This window comes from Balaenoptera physalus (assembly GCF_965194825.1).
Source record: "Balaenoptera physalus genome assembly, chromosome: 2".
NCBI lineage: Eukaryota > Metazoa > Chordata > Mammalia > Artiodactyla > Balaenopteridae > Balaenoptera > Balaenoptera physalus.
This window is the reverse complement of record NC_138883.1, coordinates 66951458-66968814: the sequence shown is the minus strand read 5'-3', so window position 1 is coordinate 66968814 and position 17357 is coordinate 66951458. Positions and strand designations below refer to the sequence as shown.

The 17357-nt window shown below is 37.9% G+C and overlaps 1 protein-coding gene and 1 long non-coding RNA gene across 8 annotated transcripts in view; one reads left to right on the top strand and one right to left on the bottom strand.

Annotated features, from left to right (window-relative positions):
• Positions 1 to 17357, top strand: part of NUBPL (NUBP iron-sulfur cluster assembly factor, mitochondrial) — a 329428-nt gene that overhangs the window by 85912 nt on the left and 226159 nt on the right. For 4 of the 7 annotated variants that reach the window (XM_082452222.1, XM_082452223.1, XM_082452220.1 and 1 more), the window contains 2 exons: positions 5739 to 5886; positions 9375 to 9409. In XM_082452222.1, coding sequence (XP_082308348.1) covers positions 5787 to 5886; positions 9375 to 9409 — 135 coding nt within the window. In that variant the 5' untranslated portion in view covers positions 5739 to 5786. Of the gene's footprint in view, positions 1 to 5035; positions 5163 to 5738; positions 5887 to 9374; positions 9410 to 17357 lie in introns of those variants that run through there. The other 3 variants (XM_082452225.1, XM_082452224.1, XM_082452219.1) reach the window with 1 other exon arrangement.
• Positions 1 to 17357, bottom strand: part of LOC309656168 — a 130737-nt gene that overhangs the window by 61642 nt on the left and 51738 nt on the right. The window lies entirely within an intron of this gene.

The following is a 17357-nucleotide window of genomic DNA, read 5'->3' as shown; positions in this document are numbered from 1 at the left end:
TCTGATAGTGTGGCTTCTATTTCAGGATAGGATCTTCTTTGAAGCTTTAAGCATTAAAAAGAGACTATATTCAGTTATAACATGAGCCCTTGACCTTTGTCCAAGGATTCAGTTCAATCTTATAAATCAGAAATTCAAATGTCAAATCACCCATGATTTATCCTGCTTTGGATACTGGCATTTAGAAACCCATCCTGTCTCATTCTAGAGGTGGATTTTTAGTCATTTGGAGGCGTATTCCCAGATGCCCATCCAGTCTAAGAACATACAGGTATCTCCCCCTCTTTTTGAAAGTTCACTTTATGCCACTTTGGTTTTATGAAAGGACCTACATAAGTACCTACTTTCACTAAATGAAAGAAATCTAAAGAGGATTTTTGCTTTTATGAAAAAAGGTGAAAAGTGAAAATAGCACTCAGCATTTGTTTTACAGCGAGTGGCTATGGAGGCAGTGCCCTCCTGAGCAGCGAGAGTGGCATCCCAAGCTCCTTCTCCGGGAACTATACTCAGCATCTCAGCATCAAGCTACCATAGCTTTGAGCTGTGTCTGTGAGCATCTGTGCTTCATCTTGATTTATTTTGTGCATCTGTTAGTAAGATGTGTCCTAAGATGATTGCTTCTTTGCCTTACACCATTTCAGCTTACAAAAGGTTTCATAGGAACTCTCTGTACATACATTTGCTTTGTGTAATTTTAAAAAATAAGAATGAGGAGCTTCTTTGACAGGACTACTTTATGTGAGCTGAGGTACTGAAAGGCCAGCAAAGTCTTCAATATGGGAACATCCACAAACTTTCTAGACCAGGTTTCCTACAGAGAGACTGGCTCATTGGGAAGCTATTCTCCTAAGCAGAATTACTCTATATTTTAATGTGAACATTTGTATTAGATGTAGATAAAGCCAGTTTCATGCTTAGTCATGAATAGAGAGATTTGGAAACAAATCACACTATGGGGCAAAGTAGGGTCAGTGAATGGGGTTGTCATTTAGACAAGTCCATAGATGGGGTGGGGTTTTCTTTTCAGTGAGCCCTTTGAACAGGATGAGAGGTTCAGTTGGGGACAGTCACCTTAAACTGAAGGAACTAGCACTAGTTTTCGAGCTTTATTTAGAATATTCAACAGAGACTGGAAACTGTCCACAACACCTTATTCTTCCTTAGTGAGCTGAGCAAAGGAATGAAACACTGAGGCAGTCCTGAGACTTATGGGCAGGGAATAAGGCAGGCTCCTTATTTGTGGGTATCTGAACTTTCAGTGAGTCCTTGGTCACCTGAGGATATAAATATATACATACATATATGTATATATATATGGATATATATGTATTTTAGGGAGGGTAATCTAGCAGATACAAATACTTCCTTTCTAGAAAACAGTATAAGATATTACCCTGCACATAGGAGACATACAAAACAATCCTCTTTGTTTTGATCAGTATTTGTAAAATTCTCTCAGGGTGGTAGAAACTTAATCTTGATAAGTACAGATTCCACCATAGATACCAGGGTTGTGTCTATGTAGTGTCCAGATGTCCAAATGGTGATGTGAATTTAATCCTCAAGGTCCTTATCTATCCATACCAGCATCCACTGTGATGCCACACACTTAACCATGAAGATTGTTGCCAAGTCTTGACCATTTTCTTGACGTTAAGCTCTCTTTAAGGATCAGCTTTCTCTCAGCCAGTCCTGTGGCTCTTTGTAGGGGGCAAACCCTATGAAGCTGCCTCAGGCTGTCTGCCTAAACACAACACTCAACCATTTTCATTCTGTGGTCCTGCCACTAAACTGAGTTCTATCTGGGAATGGGGGCATTGATTTTGTTGTTCTTATATAACCCAAACTGATTTGGGGCTTTCTTGTTCCCCTTCCTCACTGGGGCTGAATCTTGGGGGAGAGGTAGTAAACGTGTATGGGGTTCCTTCTTAGGAGCTGTAATAGGCACAGATTATTCTCACTTCAAATGAAAGAAATCCTAACCAACAGTGGTTTAAACAATTAATTATCTCACACAACAAGAGGTCTGGAGACACAGGCCAGGACTGGCATAGCAGCTTCACTATATAACCAGGAATTCATCTTCCTGCCATACTTCCACTTTGTTGCCCTCAGCTATTGGCTTTTGTCATTGTGTTTGTCACTATTGTGCTTGTCATGTCTGAATGACATGGGGAAGGGCTATATGAGGTACAAGGAATTATAGGGGGAAAATCTTCTATAAATGTTACAAAATATATCTCACCATGGTTACAAGTACACAGAAACCCACCCACATTAGGCCAAGGTAGAAAGAGAATTTGTTGGTTGGATGTAAGCGTATCTCATGGACCTAAGGGTAGGAAGTATAGCTGAACTTCACTGTGGACCAGAAGCAGGAACTAGAAAGCTGTTATGAATCAGTACAGCTGTTGTCCCTTCCTTTTCTGGGCACATGATCTCTTACGGTCTGCTTTAGTTTTCTTTCTTGGCATTGGCTTTTTCTACTGCTCTGTGTACAAAGTAGAAAATGGTCACTTTAGCCTTATCAGTTCAAAGGCAAACTAAGATTGAGTAGCATCTCTTATGTTTTAAGTTCTCTGGGGAAAGAATATGATTGGTCCAATTTTGGTGGTATGTCAATCTTTAATCCAATCAGTGACCATGGGGATGGGGTCAAATGACATAGCAGTTCTTAGGAACTAAGGGAGAATACTCTTGAGAAGGGGCCATGGGTGTGTGTGTGTGTGTGTGTGTGTGTGTGTGGCAGTGGTGGTTGGAGAAGAAACAATGGACAGCTCTACTACTCTCTTGATACCCTAATCTGCTGAAGGATAAATCAAATTAACCATTCATTCATTCTACAGACATTGGTCTCACTTGTTCTTCCCCTTATGCTCTCTCTCAGAGGGTCAGTACCGCTCATCTAGTTGCCTACATTATAAATTCTGTACAACCCAATAAGCAACACAATAGCTAACATTTATTAAATATGTATACTATGTGATAGGCATTCGGTGTGCATTATTTTAAATTCAACCGCATAACAACTCTACAAATAGATATTATCTATTTTATAGATAAGCAAAGTGAAATTTAGAGACGTTAAGTCAAGCTTTCAACATCTCTTTCGGATTATTGCAGTAACCTCCTGTCTCCCTGCCTCTGATCTGACCCCTCCTATCCTTTTTCTGCCTGTCAATCATAGTGGTATTTCTAAAACACAAATCTGATCGTGCTGCTTTCCTGCTTAAAACCCTTCTATGGTTCCCTCAGGATAAAGTCCAAATTCCTTTGCATGATGTATAAAGCCTTTCATGATCTGGGTAGCTATCACCCTACCAATCTCTATCCTCATCTCTTTCAGTCTTGCACTTCACAGTCTATCCTCAAGCCACACAGATTATTTGCAGTTCTTAACAATTCATTTCTTACTTTTGCACAACAACCCTGTAGCCATTCTCCCTGCTGACTCCTACACATTACCCACACGCAGGATTAAGCTTAGATGTTACCCTATTCAGAAGCCTTCTCTGATTGAATTCAGTGCTCCTCCTTTATACTTTTGTATCACTCAGTGATTTTCTCCTATACTTATCACACCATACTGTAATTGTTTGTTAACTTATTCTGTCTCTTGCACTGGATTGTAAAGTTATTGAGTGGAAAGATTATGTCAGGTTTAGTATTGAAAACCCTAAGATTAGGGTAGTGCTTGGTGCATAACAGTTGCTCAATAAATATTTGTTAAATGAATGAATCTTTGGTAGAATTCTGGAAGAACTCGAAAAGCTACCTGGAGAGAAAGAGATATTCAGTATTTCTTGTTTAGTAAATGGATTATTCTGACAGCTATTTCCCTTTAGCCCTATTTTTTTGGCTTATAATTATAAAAATTGAGCAGATGCAAATTTAAAAATTGATAAAATTAACTGTGAAAGCACATCACAAAACAAAAAAATAAGAAAGTGATATAAAACAATAAGAGTGTTAAACCTAATGTAAGAAGACGAAAGCTGAATGAAGTGACAAAGTTGTGAGATTGGGGGAGAAAAAGCAAGGAACTGAAAATTCTTTTCACTGCTTACTAAATTGAATGTGTATTGCTGGTAATATTTCATTTAATTCTTACAATAATTCTTCGAGGTTGATATGTTATGCCTGTATTAAAACTAAGGAAATTAAAGACCAGATTAGAGCAAAATAAACTGAATGATTACACAAGAAACTCTCTACAGATAAGCACATAAAAGAAATGAAAATCAACCTTAGAAAATATTGTGGAGAATATGCGAAGGTAAACCACTCTACACCCTAAATGATTCTTTTGCTGGGTCTGGGTTCCTGTATCAGCTTTCCAGCTTTCTCTCCTAAAGCGATTTCCTTCACTCTCACCTTCTTTGAATATAGGGGTATGTCCTTCCTTTTACCTGGATGAATTCCATCTCCTTCCTCAAGCTTTGTCTCACTTAAGTTGCTTCTTGAGTGAAATTTGCTTCATTAGACCCGCTTTCTGATTTAGTTAAACTTTTTCGACCCTAGCAAAGCACCCCGACTTCTCTCTCAGAGAATTATCAGCAACACAGCAGTAACTGTCAACACAAAGCCGACTATTACTGTAGATCACTCAGGGGGAAAAAAAAAGATAAAATCCTTAACAGTGGCAGCGTTTAAGTGACTATATTCTGCGCTGTGACAACGCCTGGAGTCATTTTTAACTTCCACCATTTCCTACTTCTCAGCTGGGTCAGTTTTCTAAACTTTCCGAGTCTCAGTTTTCTTACCTATGAAAAGAGGATCCTAGTAAGAGTCTCCTACCTACCTACTCCAGAACTTCCGTGAGCGCCAAATTAGAGGAGGTACGTGAAAATGCTTCACAAACATTTGGTAAAACGCTGTAAGACGTTTGTACCTGGCTACAGACGAGATCACGACAACAAGTTGTATTCCTGGGTTGAAGAAACTCAAAGGAGGCTAGTCGTTAAGGAGAGGAAGCCGAGCGTTGCCATGTGACGTCATCACCCAGCGCTTGCCGCGACGGTTTCCGGGTTGGGCTCAAGGCAGCATTCTGCGTCATGGGGACTTGGCAGCGTTTGCTGCTTTTTCGGGGGGCGTCGCTTCGGGGCTACAGCGGGGCCTATGTGCCGCTTGGGGGAAGCCGAGTGTTGGTTTGGGGGCGCCAGGTCCGTGGTGCTGCCGAGCAGGTGGAGGCGGGCGGGTCCGAGACGCTGGGGCGCCAGGGCTGCGGGTGCTCTGCGATTGCCTCTTGCCGAGGACTCGCTTCAGTGCCTCGTGGGCACCCGCCCGCTTGGCGGCTCAGTGAGACCCCAGTTCTGGACGTCCCCACTTTCCAGGCGGGCCCCCAGTGGGACCAGGCCGAGGCTTAGAGGGGCGTAAAATAGATGGTTAGAACATGGATGTGTGACTTGCACTTGCTTTCTTAGTGTTGGTTTATTTAGAAAATAGGTTAAAGAGAAGGAAAACACGTGGAGGATTTAACTCCGGAAAGAGGCAGCTTATTTACTTTCCATTTTTAACGTCTGCGTATCCTGGCAAATAAATTTCAGTTTAAACAATGTGTCTCTGCAATTGTGATCAATAGCAATAAGAAAATAACACTAAAGGCCTAAATAGTGGAGATGAGCAGAATTAGAGTAGAAAAGAAAGCCCTGTTAATTGCAAATACCGAATTGTTTTTACTTTTACAGCGTGATAATGGAGATGGCTTGTTTTAAAACTGTTTTTTTTTTCTTCTTAAGTTCTCTGGTGCTGAGAGTGAGACCCTAAAACAAAGAAGAACACAAATCATGTCTCGAGGACTTCCAAAACAGAAACCAATAGACGGTGTTAAACAAGTTATAGTTGTGGCTTCTGGAAAGGGTGGAGTTGGAAAGTCTACTACAGCAGGTATTATAGGATATTAATTCTCATCTTGATTAGGACTTTATGCCAACTGGCAAGTGCACAATATTAAAATTGTAGTTTTGTTCTTAAAAAAGTATTTGTGAAGTTCCTAACAGCTGCTTCCTTAGGATGAGGAGTTGGTAGTGATTGGGAGCTTAGATTTTGGAGTTAGACAAAACTAGATATGTAGCCAGGTCTTTGACTCCTTAACTGAGGAAAAGGTGGTCAGGTTGCCCATCACATCTTCAGTTTACTTAACTGTAAAATGGCAACGATTATAATCTTTTTCATAGGATGGTTATGCAAATTAATTAAACAAGCTAACTACTTAGCCCACTGTCTCATACATAGTAAGTACTCAATATTTGGTTGCTGATATTATTATTATTAAACATTTAGTAAGTTTAACACTAAATTTATTTCTGTTCTTTGATGTTCTTTTCTGGTCTTTTTCAGTGTACATATAGCTAAGTAGTTGCAATGAGATTGTTTACATTATTGTGGCTTATTTTCATTTAACCATAATATAATTTTCAGCATTTATAAAGTCAACATAGATCTAATATTGAAAATGTTTTAATTATTTAAAATATCTTTTAAGCTTTGTATCTTTTATATTATACTGGAACAGAGAATTTTTTTTTTTGGTGGCTTTTTAAAATTGATTATAGATTTCATTGTGACTGAAATGCTGCTTTCAGAACCCATAAAAGAAGTGCCCCCAGAAATAGAAGAGTTACCATCCAAGACTAATGACCAGGTATTCCCAGATGTTTTCAAAAGAAACTTTTTATTTCTAACAAAAATTTTCAGTGTAATAATGTAAAAAGGTAACTCCCCTCCTCCCAATTCAACTCAACAGAGGCAGCTTGTATTATTAATTTGGAGTCATAAAGCTCTCAAGTCTTACTGTTGTCTCATTTAAAATTTTCAATCATTTTAATAGGAATGGCTTAATTCAGGTCTTATCCAACCTATCTTTTTTGCAGTTGATTTAAAAAAAGTAACCATCCTTATTATATTTCATTTTGTTAATTTTGGCACAGTTTTACACTGTTAAAGATCTTTTATGTATTTATGTATGTATCTTTGTTTTTAGCTTTTGACTCAAATTTCTGCATTTTTTTTTTTACTTGAAGTGTAGCTGATGTACAATATTATATAAGTTTCAGGTGTACAACATAGTTTACAATTTTTAAAGGTTATAGCCCATTTATAGTTATTATAAAATATTGGATATATTCCCTGTGTTGTACAATATTTCCTTGTAGCTTATTTATTTTATACATAGTAGTTTGTACCTCTTAATTACCTACTCCATCTTGCCCTGCCCCCCTAAGATCTCTAAAACTTTTTTTTTTTTTTTTCTCAGATAGTAACCTAAAGTTGGGGCATATATGTACCTTAAAATTCCTTAGTTCCATTGAAACCAATGACATTTTCAAATAAAAAGGGCCAGGTACAGAGTTCTGTGACTTTCACTAGAGATCTTGTGTCTTGACTCAAAGCCATATTTGGTAATTCCTAGATGCAGCAGTTTTATAGTTGTACAACCAGCTACAAATCCAACTGTATAGTGTTATTAGCTCAGTTTTTTCCCATTTTGACCTGAATGTAATTGTGGAAGAGTTTTTCAGATGTTTTGAAGAAATTAAGATTTACTAAGTATTGTAGTTATGATAGACCCCTAATATACTATTTGATAGATACTATATTATTATTAAAAATAATTAGTTAGTGATTGTTCTGAATGAATTTATGCTATATCCTACACATTTTGGCTTTCTTTCCTAAGGACCTACAATCCACCTATTTGGTATTTTGTTTTTAAAATTTGGAAGCTCTTAGTTTTTGGTTCTAGAATCCACCTCTACTTGTGTTTTGAAAATTCAGAGTACATTTACCTGTATTCAGTGGTGTGAATCCTTTTGCAAGCTCTGTGTTTACTTGGACTGGTTAAAGATGGAAAGTGTTTTCATGATAATAGCCATAAGTTCTTTGGGTTTTGTGCAATATAATTTGTTGGGTCTGTAGGCTAGCACTTGTTTAAAACAAATTGTTTATTGTTTTTGGTTGTAAGATCGTCTGTTACCATGGAATGTGACAGCAGTTAGACAGGAAAATATATGAGAAAATGTACAGTGTTTGACACATAAGTGCTTCAGTAAGTGTCCCTTCCTTGCTTTTTTTTCTTGGTTAGCATCATACCACTTGTCCCAAATAATTGGCCTATATGGTTTCATAACAGCTCTATCTGCATACATAAGCCTTAGAAATAGATTACCTCTATGTTGGTATTCTATTTCTTTCCATTATATGTATTTATTCCTGTACCAAACTATCTCAAAATACTTCCTATTTGAATATGTGTGCCGGAGATATTTTGGATTAAAATGATGACATTTGATTAATACAGACATGCTCTGTGATTCTATTGTGTAAATGCAGAAAGACCCTCACATTAAAATGAATTACTCTCTAAAAGTTTCTGCCTAAAAGTTGGATTATGTTTAACCTGAAATTCAGAATTATTTTATAATTTATAAAAATTAATTTGTCAAGTGCCGTGCCTTAGGCATAATACTATAATACATATAGTATTTGATTTAATTCTCACAACAGTTATGAAATAGGACCTCATTTTTATAGAGGAAGAAACAGGCTTGGGGTAAAATATTCTACTCAAGATTATAAAACAGAGAGTGGTGAAACTGGGGTTTGAACCCAGTCTTCCTTGAAAGTTTATGCTCTTAAATACTTTAAAGGAAACAATATCGGCATCATTTATAACACTGTTCTGTAAGGAATTGTGATCCACAGTATGAGGGTCTATTTATTTATCAGTTTTGGGAATGTGTTACTTTTGGACCTCTTTTTCATCTCAGATGTAGCATATCCTTATTGCTGGGCTAAAGGTGGTTTTGGGGACTACTGCTTTCCCCCTTTATGTCTTTGGGATTCACTAACAATAGGCACTTTTGGGAAAATCTTTCACTGCCTTGCCTTTTACCTTCCTCTCTTCCCTCTGCTCACTGGTCCAACCTTTCATTTACGTGGGTATTTGTGAGTTAGATATTTGGAATTCCTGCATTACCAGCATTTATTTTTAAAAAGCAATAGGATCACATCCTTTTTTATTTATTAAAAAGTAGGTAATTTTTCTGCAAAATATATTTTTGAAAATAATTGAATGATATATACCATTAACATCATTTTAAAAAAACTTGGATTATTTAAACACAATTGTAACAGATGATAAATGGATTATTTAAAGTGATAATTTTGGGGCAGGCATCTACTGTTTATGTTGAAATGTTACTTTCTTTTTTGTGTTTTTTACTTTCTGTATTCTCTCCATGTCCTTGTTTTTTGTAATGGAGATATATTAAAACTTTATTTGCCTTGGTTGTTACATTGAACATATTAAAAGACAAAATGAATTTTAGTAGAAGGAAAGTTACTAAATTTAATTACTTTTTTGTTTCTTACAGTGAACCTTGCACTTGCTTTATCAGCGAATGATTCGGTAGGTGTTTATTAGTAGAAATACTAATTTATTAAAATGTTTTTTAAGGCAATGATTAAGAGCATACTGATGTTTTTCATTTACTCTGTCTGGCATATAGTGTAGCTCTAGTCATTTGCATGTCTTTAAGGAACTCAAAAATCTGCCATAAGTACTGGTTATATTTAATAATGATGATGAAAATGGAAGGGGACCACTAGTCAAGGAATTCAGGCAGCCTCTAGAAGCTAGAGAAGGCAAGGAAATGGCTTTTTCCTTAGAGCCTCCAAAAGGTATGTAATCCTCTCAGCAGCTTAATTCTAGCTCATTGAAACCTATTTGGAACTTCTGTGATAACTTCTTACAGTAGGAGTAGGAAACTGATACAGGAAGTCAATTTTCTTAGTTCTTAAATTTCTGAAGATGTATTTACTTTGCCATAATATATGATAGTTTGACTAGATGTAGAATTCCAGGTTTACAATAATTTCCTCTCTGAACCTTGAAAACAATATTCCATTTTCTTCTAACATGCTAATGAGATGTCTGGTGCTAGTCTGATTCATATTGCTGTGTAATAACCTGTGTTTTTCCCTTTAAAGCTTTTAAGAGTTTTCTTTATGTCTTTTAAGTTTACAAATGTCACAAATATGTGTCTGGTTGTTGGCTTTACATTTTTTTACCTGTTTGGAAATTGGCCAAGCAGTACAAGGCTTGAGTCTTTTTCAGCTTAGGAAAATTTCTTCACTGATTACTTTTTGTAATGTGTTTGTTCTTTCTCCAGAAACCTATTAGGTAGATATTGACCCTTCATGCTTGTTAATATTTTTCTCATATTTTCCATCTCTTTGTCTTTTGCTCTGTGTTTTGGAAGATGTCTTAGACCATTTTCCACACTGCTATATTGGGTTGTAGTTGTTATTTAGCCCTGCCAATTTTTATTTTTAATTTGGAAATGATATTTTTTCCAGTTTTCCAGAACTGTTTTATTTTCCAATTGCTATCCTCTTAAAAAAAAAAAAAGGTTGCACCATTCGTTTGAGTCTCTCTGAGGATGCTAATTAGAATTAATAAAAAATGTTCCTTTTAATGATCTCTATTTACTTAGCATGGCGGTTCTTATAATGTGGTCCTCAGACCAGCAGAATCAGCATCACCTGGGAACTTGTTAAACATACAAAATCTTGAGTCCCAGACCTCCTGAATCAGAAACCCTGAAGGTGGAGTCCTACAGTCTGTGTTTTAATCAGCCCTCTAGATGATTTTGATGCATGCTAAAGTTTCAGAACCATGGATGTAGAGTTTTTTAAAACTCTAAATTGCTAATGGCATCCTTTTTTGTTTCCCAGTGTGATTATATTTTTAATTTAGTTTTAAGCTATTTTTTCTCTTGTTTCAATGGGAATTTGGAAGAGAGATATTCATGTATGATTAGGCAACCTTATTGAAATAAAAGCCAGTAATATATTTTTTTTCTTGGCTGCGCCCTGCAGCATGCGGGATCTTAGTTCCCCAACCAGGGATCGAACCGTTGCCCCCTGGAGTGGAAACTCAGAGTCCTAACCACTGGACCGCAAGGGAAGTCCCGCCAGTAATACTTTTTAAAAAATAGTTTTTATTAGAGTACTTAGTTATCTTGGAGAAGGGACCCCATCTTCCTTAAAGAAGGGAGGAAACAAGGAAAATTCAACGGATGAGAAGTAAATAAATTCATAGGTGTGGGGATCTTTTAATTTGGTTATCATTTTCAGCCAAAGCTTTGATTCTTAAGGCAATGCGAAGTAACTATATAAGAAACGATCAAAGGATGAAAAGAATAGTTAAAAAGGGGTTGATTCCTTCATGTTAGATGTTGCTAGTTTTGATGAGATGGTAGCTCAGATTTTTTTTTTTGTTCTTTTTTCTTTTTTTTTCCCTTTCAGGGAGCAGGGATGGTCTTCATATTTAATCCTTTAGATGTATGACAGGGAAATTGGCAACAAGGAAGGAAAAGCAGTGTTTTTCCCTGGGCCACTTTTTCAGAAAGCATTTTAGTGTCCTTTAAGTGTTTTTTAATATGTTTGTAAAATCTACTTTAGGAAGGGCTTAAGTATTCTGTTATCTGGATGAAGGTTTTTTTTTTTTTTCATTTCTTGATATTTTGTAGCAAAGTTAGTTTAGAAATTAAAAAGAAGAAAGGCAGGAAATTTGAGCAGCATGCTATGGAACTCAAAGATAATCTGACATAATACAGTGTTTTACAATTGGCTACTGTCTTGTCCCCTTAATTTATATATACTTAGGAAAGATAACTTTTATACAGCATGTATACTTGATTAATAGTGTTTTTGATTTGGGAGCAGCATGTTTGGCTTAAATTGTGATCTGCCAGAGGACTGCCTGTGTATAGAAAAGAAGATAAATCATATATAAATATATGATTTATATGTATCTGGCATAGTCTTATAATCTGTATTGCCCAACTTAAGATGTTATTAATATTACACTTATTTAGAGGACATGTTTGGTCTTTAGGGAAAACTCAAGGTTCCTCCAAGCCCTTCTCATTGCCTGAGCTGGTATATATAGATGGCTTATGTCCAAGGACATTTATTGGGACATGGTACTAGGGTATGTTACTTTATGGACTGAAAACCTCCAGTTAGGATGGTGTCTTTGGAACTGATCTAGTGATTCATTCCCATGGAGTCTTAATTCCATGGAGCTTATATTGTAAGAGGGGTCTCTGACCTGCTTACCCTTAGGTCAACTTTTGTTTTTTTTACATCTTTATTGGAGTATAATTGTTTTACAATGTTGTGTTAGTTTCTGCTGTATAACAAAGTGAATCAGCTACATGTATACATATATCTGCATATCCCCTCCTTCTTGAGCCTCCCTCCCACCCTCCCTATACCACCCCTCTATGTGGTCACAAAGCACCAAGCTGATCTCGCACTAGCTGTCTATTGTATATTTGGTAGTGTATATATGTCAGTGCTGCCCTCTCACTTCATCCCAGCTTCGCCTCCCCCCCCCAACTCACCCCTCCCCACCCTGCTCTGTCCTCAAGTCCACTCTCTATGTCTGTGTCTTTATTCCTGTCCTGCCCCTAGGTTCATCAGAACCATTTAAAAAAAAATTCCATATATATGTGTTAGCATACGGTATTTGTTTTTCTCTTTCTGACGTACTTCACTCTGTATGACAGACTCTAGGTCCATCCACCTCACTACAAATAACTCAATTTCGTTTCTTTTTACGGCTGAGTAATATTCCATTGTATATATGTGCCACATCTTCTTTATCCATTCATCGGTTGATTGACAGTTAGGTTGCTTCCATGTCCTTAGGCCAACTTTGCCAAAGACCTTGCTAATTCTTTTCTCCTATCTTCCTTGAGTTGGTGCTTGCCCCTTTTCAGCATTGGAGTGGGAAGATCTAATAAGATTAATTTGTTGGTCTAGGGGAAACAGGTCCAGGAAGTTATTCATTTTACTTTTAATGTTGGCCTTATGATCTCTAAACTGGGTTATGTAAACCCCAAGGGGTATGCAAGATAGGCCATTGGAATGTGGAAGGAAAATTTATCTTTTCTTTTTTTTTTTTGAATTTTATTTTTATTTTTTTATACAGCAGGTTCTTATTAGTTATCCATTTTATACACATCAGTGTATACATGTCAATCCCAATCTCCCCATTCATCCCACCACCACCCCCACCCCCCGCCACTTTCCCCCCTTGGTGTCCATACATTTGTTCTCTACATCTGTGTCTCTATTTCTGCCTTCAAGCCGGTTCATCTGTACCATTTTTCTAGATTCCACATATATGCGTTAATATACGATATTTGTTTTTCTCTTTCTGACTTACTTCACTCTGTATGACAGTCTCTAGATCCATCCACGTCTCCACAAATGACCCAATTTCGTTCTGTTTAATGGCTAAATAATATTCTATTATACATGTACCACATCTTTATCCATTCGTCTGTCAATGGGCATTTAGGTTGCTTCCATGACATGGCTATTGTAAATAGTGCTGCAATGAACACTGGGGTGCAAGTGTCGTTTTGAATTATGGTTTTCTCTGGGTATATGCCCAGTAGTGGGATTGCAGGGTCATATGGTAATTCTATTTTTAGTTTTTTAAGGCACCTCCATACTGTTCTCCATAGTGGCTGTATCAATTTACATTCCCACCAGCAGCGCAAGAGAGTTCCCTTTTCTCCACACCCTCTCCAGCATTTGTTGTTTGTAGATATTTTGATGATGCCCATTCTAACCGGTGTGAGGTGATACCTCACTGTAGTTTTGATTTGCATTTCTCTAATAATTAGTGATGTTGAGCAGCTTTTCATGTGCTTCTTGGCCATCTGTATGTCTTCTTTGGAGAAATGTCTGTTTAGGTCTTCTGCCCATTTTTGGATTGGGTTGTTTTTTTTTTAATATTGAGCTGCATGAGCTGTTTATATATTTTGGAGATTAATCCTTTGTCCATTGATTCGCTTGCAAATATTTTCTCCCATTCTGAGGGTTGTCTTTCATCTTGTTTACGCTTTCCTTTGCTGTGCAAAAGCTTTTAAGTTTCATTAGGTCCCATTTGTTTATTTTTGTTTTTAACTTCCATGACTCTAGGAGTTGGATCAAAAAAGATCTTGCTGTGATTTATGTCAAAGAGTGTTCTTCCATGTTTTCCTCTAAGAGTTTTATAGTGTCTGGTCTTACATTTAGGTTTTAATCCATTTTGAGTTTATTTTTGTGTATGGTGTTAGGGAGTGTTCTAATTTCATTCTTTTACATGTAGCTGTCCAGTTTTCCCAGCACCACTTATTGAAGAGGCTGTCTTTTCTCCATTGTATATCCTTGCCTCCTTTGTCATAGATTAGTTGACCATATGTGCGTGTGTTTATCTCTGGGCTTTCTATCCTGTTCCATTGATCTATATTTCTGTTTTTTTGTGCCATATTATGTTGATTACTGTAGCTTTGTAGTATAGTCTGAAGTCAGGGAGTCTGATTCCTCCAACTCTGTATTTTTCCCTCAAGACTGCTTTGGCTATTTGGGGTCTTTTGTGTCTCTATACAAATTTTAAGATCTTTGTTCTAGTTCTGTAAAAAATGCCACTGGTAATTTGATAGGGATTGCATTGAATCTGTAGATTGCTTTGGGTAGTATAGTCATTTTCACAATGTTGATTCTTCCAATCCAAGAACATGGTATATCTCTCCATCTGTTTGTGTCATCTTTGATTTCTTTCATCAGTGTCTTATAGTTTTCTGAGTACAGGTCTTTTACCTCCGTAGGTAGGTTTATTCCTAGGTATTTTATTCTTTTTGTTGCAATGGTAAATGGGAGTGTTTCCTTAATTTCTATTTCAGATTTTTCATCATTAGTGTATAGCAATGCAAGAGATTTCTATGCATTAATTTTGTATCCTGCAACTTTACCACATTCACTGATTAGCTCTAGTAGTTTTCTGGTGGCATCTTTAGGATTCTCTAGGTATAGTATCATGTCATCTGCAAACAGTGACAGTTTTACTTCTTCTTTTCCAATTTGTATTCCTTTTATTTCTTTTTCTTCTCTGATTGCTGTGGCTAGGACTTCCAAAACTATGTTGAATAATAGTGGTGAGAGTGGACATCTGGTCTTTTTCCTGATCTTAGAGGAAATGCTTTTGATTTCTGCATCAAATCTGAATGAGATCCTTGCTGGGTAGAGTAATCCTGGTTGTAGGTTTTTCCCTTTAATCAGTTTAAATATGTCCTGCCACTCCCTTCTGGCTTGTAGAGTTTCTGCTGAGAAATCTGCTGTTAACCTTATGGGAGTTCCCTTGTATGTTATTTGTTGTTTTTCCCTTGTTGCTTTCAGTAATTTTTCTTTCTCTTTAATTTTTGTCAGTTTGATTACTATGGGTTTTGACATGTTTCTCCTTGGGTTTATACTGCCTGGAACTCTCTGCGCTTCCTGGACTTGGGTGGCTATTTCCTTTCCCGTGTTAGGGAATTTTTCGAGTATAATCTCTTCAAATATTTTCTTGGGTCCTTTCTCTCTCTCTCCTCCTTCTGGGACCCCTGTATTGTGAATGTTATTGCCTTTAATGTTGTCCCAGAGGTCTCTTAGGCTGTCTTCATTTCTTTTCATTCTTTTTTCTTTATTTTGTTCCATGACAGAGAATTCCACCATTCTGTCTTCCAGGTCACTTCCTCATTCTTTTGCCCCAGTTATTCTGCTATTGATTCCTTCTAGTGTATTTTTTTTTAAAATTTATTTATGACTGTGTTGGGTCTTCGTTTCTGTGCGAGGGCTCCCTCTAGTTGCGGCAAGCGGGGGCCACTCTTCATCGCGGTGCGCGGGCCTCTCACTATCGCGGCCTCTCTTGTTGCGGAGCACAGGCTCCAGACGCGCAGGCTCAGCAATTGTGGCTCACGGGCCCAGTTGCTCCGCGGCATGTGGGATCCTCTCAGACCAGGGCTCGAACCCGCGTCCCCTGCATTGGCAGGCAGACTCTCAACCACTGCGCCACCAGTGAAGCCCCCTTCTAGTGTATTTTTCATTTCAGTTATTGTATTGCTCATCTCTTTTTGTTCTTTAATTCTTCTAGGTCTTTGTTAAACATTTCTTGCATCTTTGCCGTTCTTTTTTGATCTTTGCCGTTCTTTTTCCGAGGTCCTGGATCATCTTCACTATCATTGTTCTGAATTCTTTTTCTGGAAGGTTGCCTATCTCCACTTCATTTAGTTGTTTTTCTGGGGTTTTATCTTGTTACTTCATCTGGTACATAGTCCTCTGCCTTTTCATTTTGTTTATCTTTTTGTGAATGTGGTTTTCATTCCACAGGCTGTAGAATTGTAGTTCTTCTTCTGCTATCTGCCCTCTGGTGGATGAGGCTATCTAAGAGGCAAGCTTCCTGATGGGAGGGACTGGTCGTGGGTAGAGCTGGGTGTTGATCTGGTTGGCAGAGCTCAGCAAAACTTTAATCTGCTTGTCTACTGATGGGTGGGGCTGGGTTCCTTCCCTGTTGGTTGTTTGGCCTGGGGCGACCCAGCACTGGAGCCTACCCGGCTCTTTTGTGGGGCTAATGGCGGACTCCAGGAGGGCTCACACAAGGGGTACTTCCCAGAACTTCTGCTGCCAGTGTCCTTGTCTCTGAGGTGAGCCACAGCCTCCTCCGCCTCTGCAGGAGACCTTCCAACACTAGCAGGTAGGTCTGGTTCTGTTTCCTGTGGGGTCACTGCTCCTTCTCCTGGGTCCCGATGCACACACTACTTTGTGTGTGCCCTCCAAGAGTGGAGTCTCTGTTTCCCCCAGTCCTGTCGAAGTCCTGCAATCAAATCCCCCTAGCCTTCCAAGTCTGATTCTCTAGGAATTCCTCCTCCCATTGCCAGACCCCCAGCTTGAGAAGCCATACATGGGGCTCAGAACCTTCACTCCAGTGCATGGACTTCTGTGGTATGTGTTCTCCAGTTTGTGAGTCACCCACCCAGCGGTTATGGGATTTAATTTTATTGTGATTGCGCCCCTCCTACCATCTCATTGTGGCTTCTCCTTTGTCTTTGGATGTGGGGTATCTTTTTTGGTGAGTTCTAGTGTCTTCCTGTCGATAATTGTTTAGCAGTTAGTTGTGATTCCAGTGCTCTCGCAAGAGGGAGTGAGCATACGTGGAAATTTTTCTTTTTTCTTTTTATTGATTTTTATCTTTTAAAATTTATGTTTTTCTATATACTTATTAATTTATACTAAATTAGTATAGTAGCTCTAATAAAAAATATCAACGGATATCTTAACATATATTGAGGTTGTATACCTAAACATTTTTTACTGATCGGGGTGCATGATCAAAAAAGTTTGGATGTCACTGGCCTAGGCTAAAGGAATTTCTGGGCTGGATCATACGCCAGTTCAAAAGAAGACTACTTTGTAGATGGAGGTAAAGGCCTTATAGGAATAGGGTGTGGGTTTTCCTTGCCTTTTCCTTGCCCTTTGTA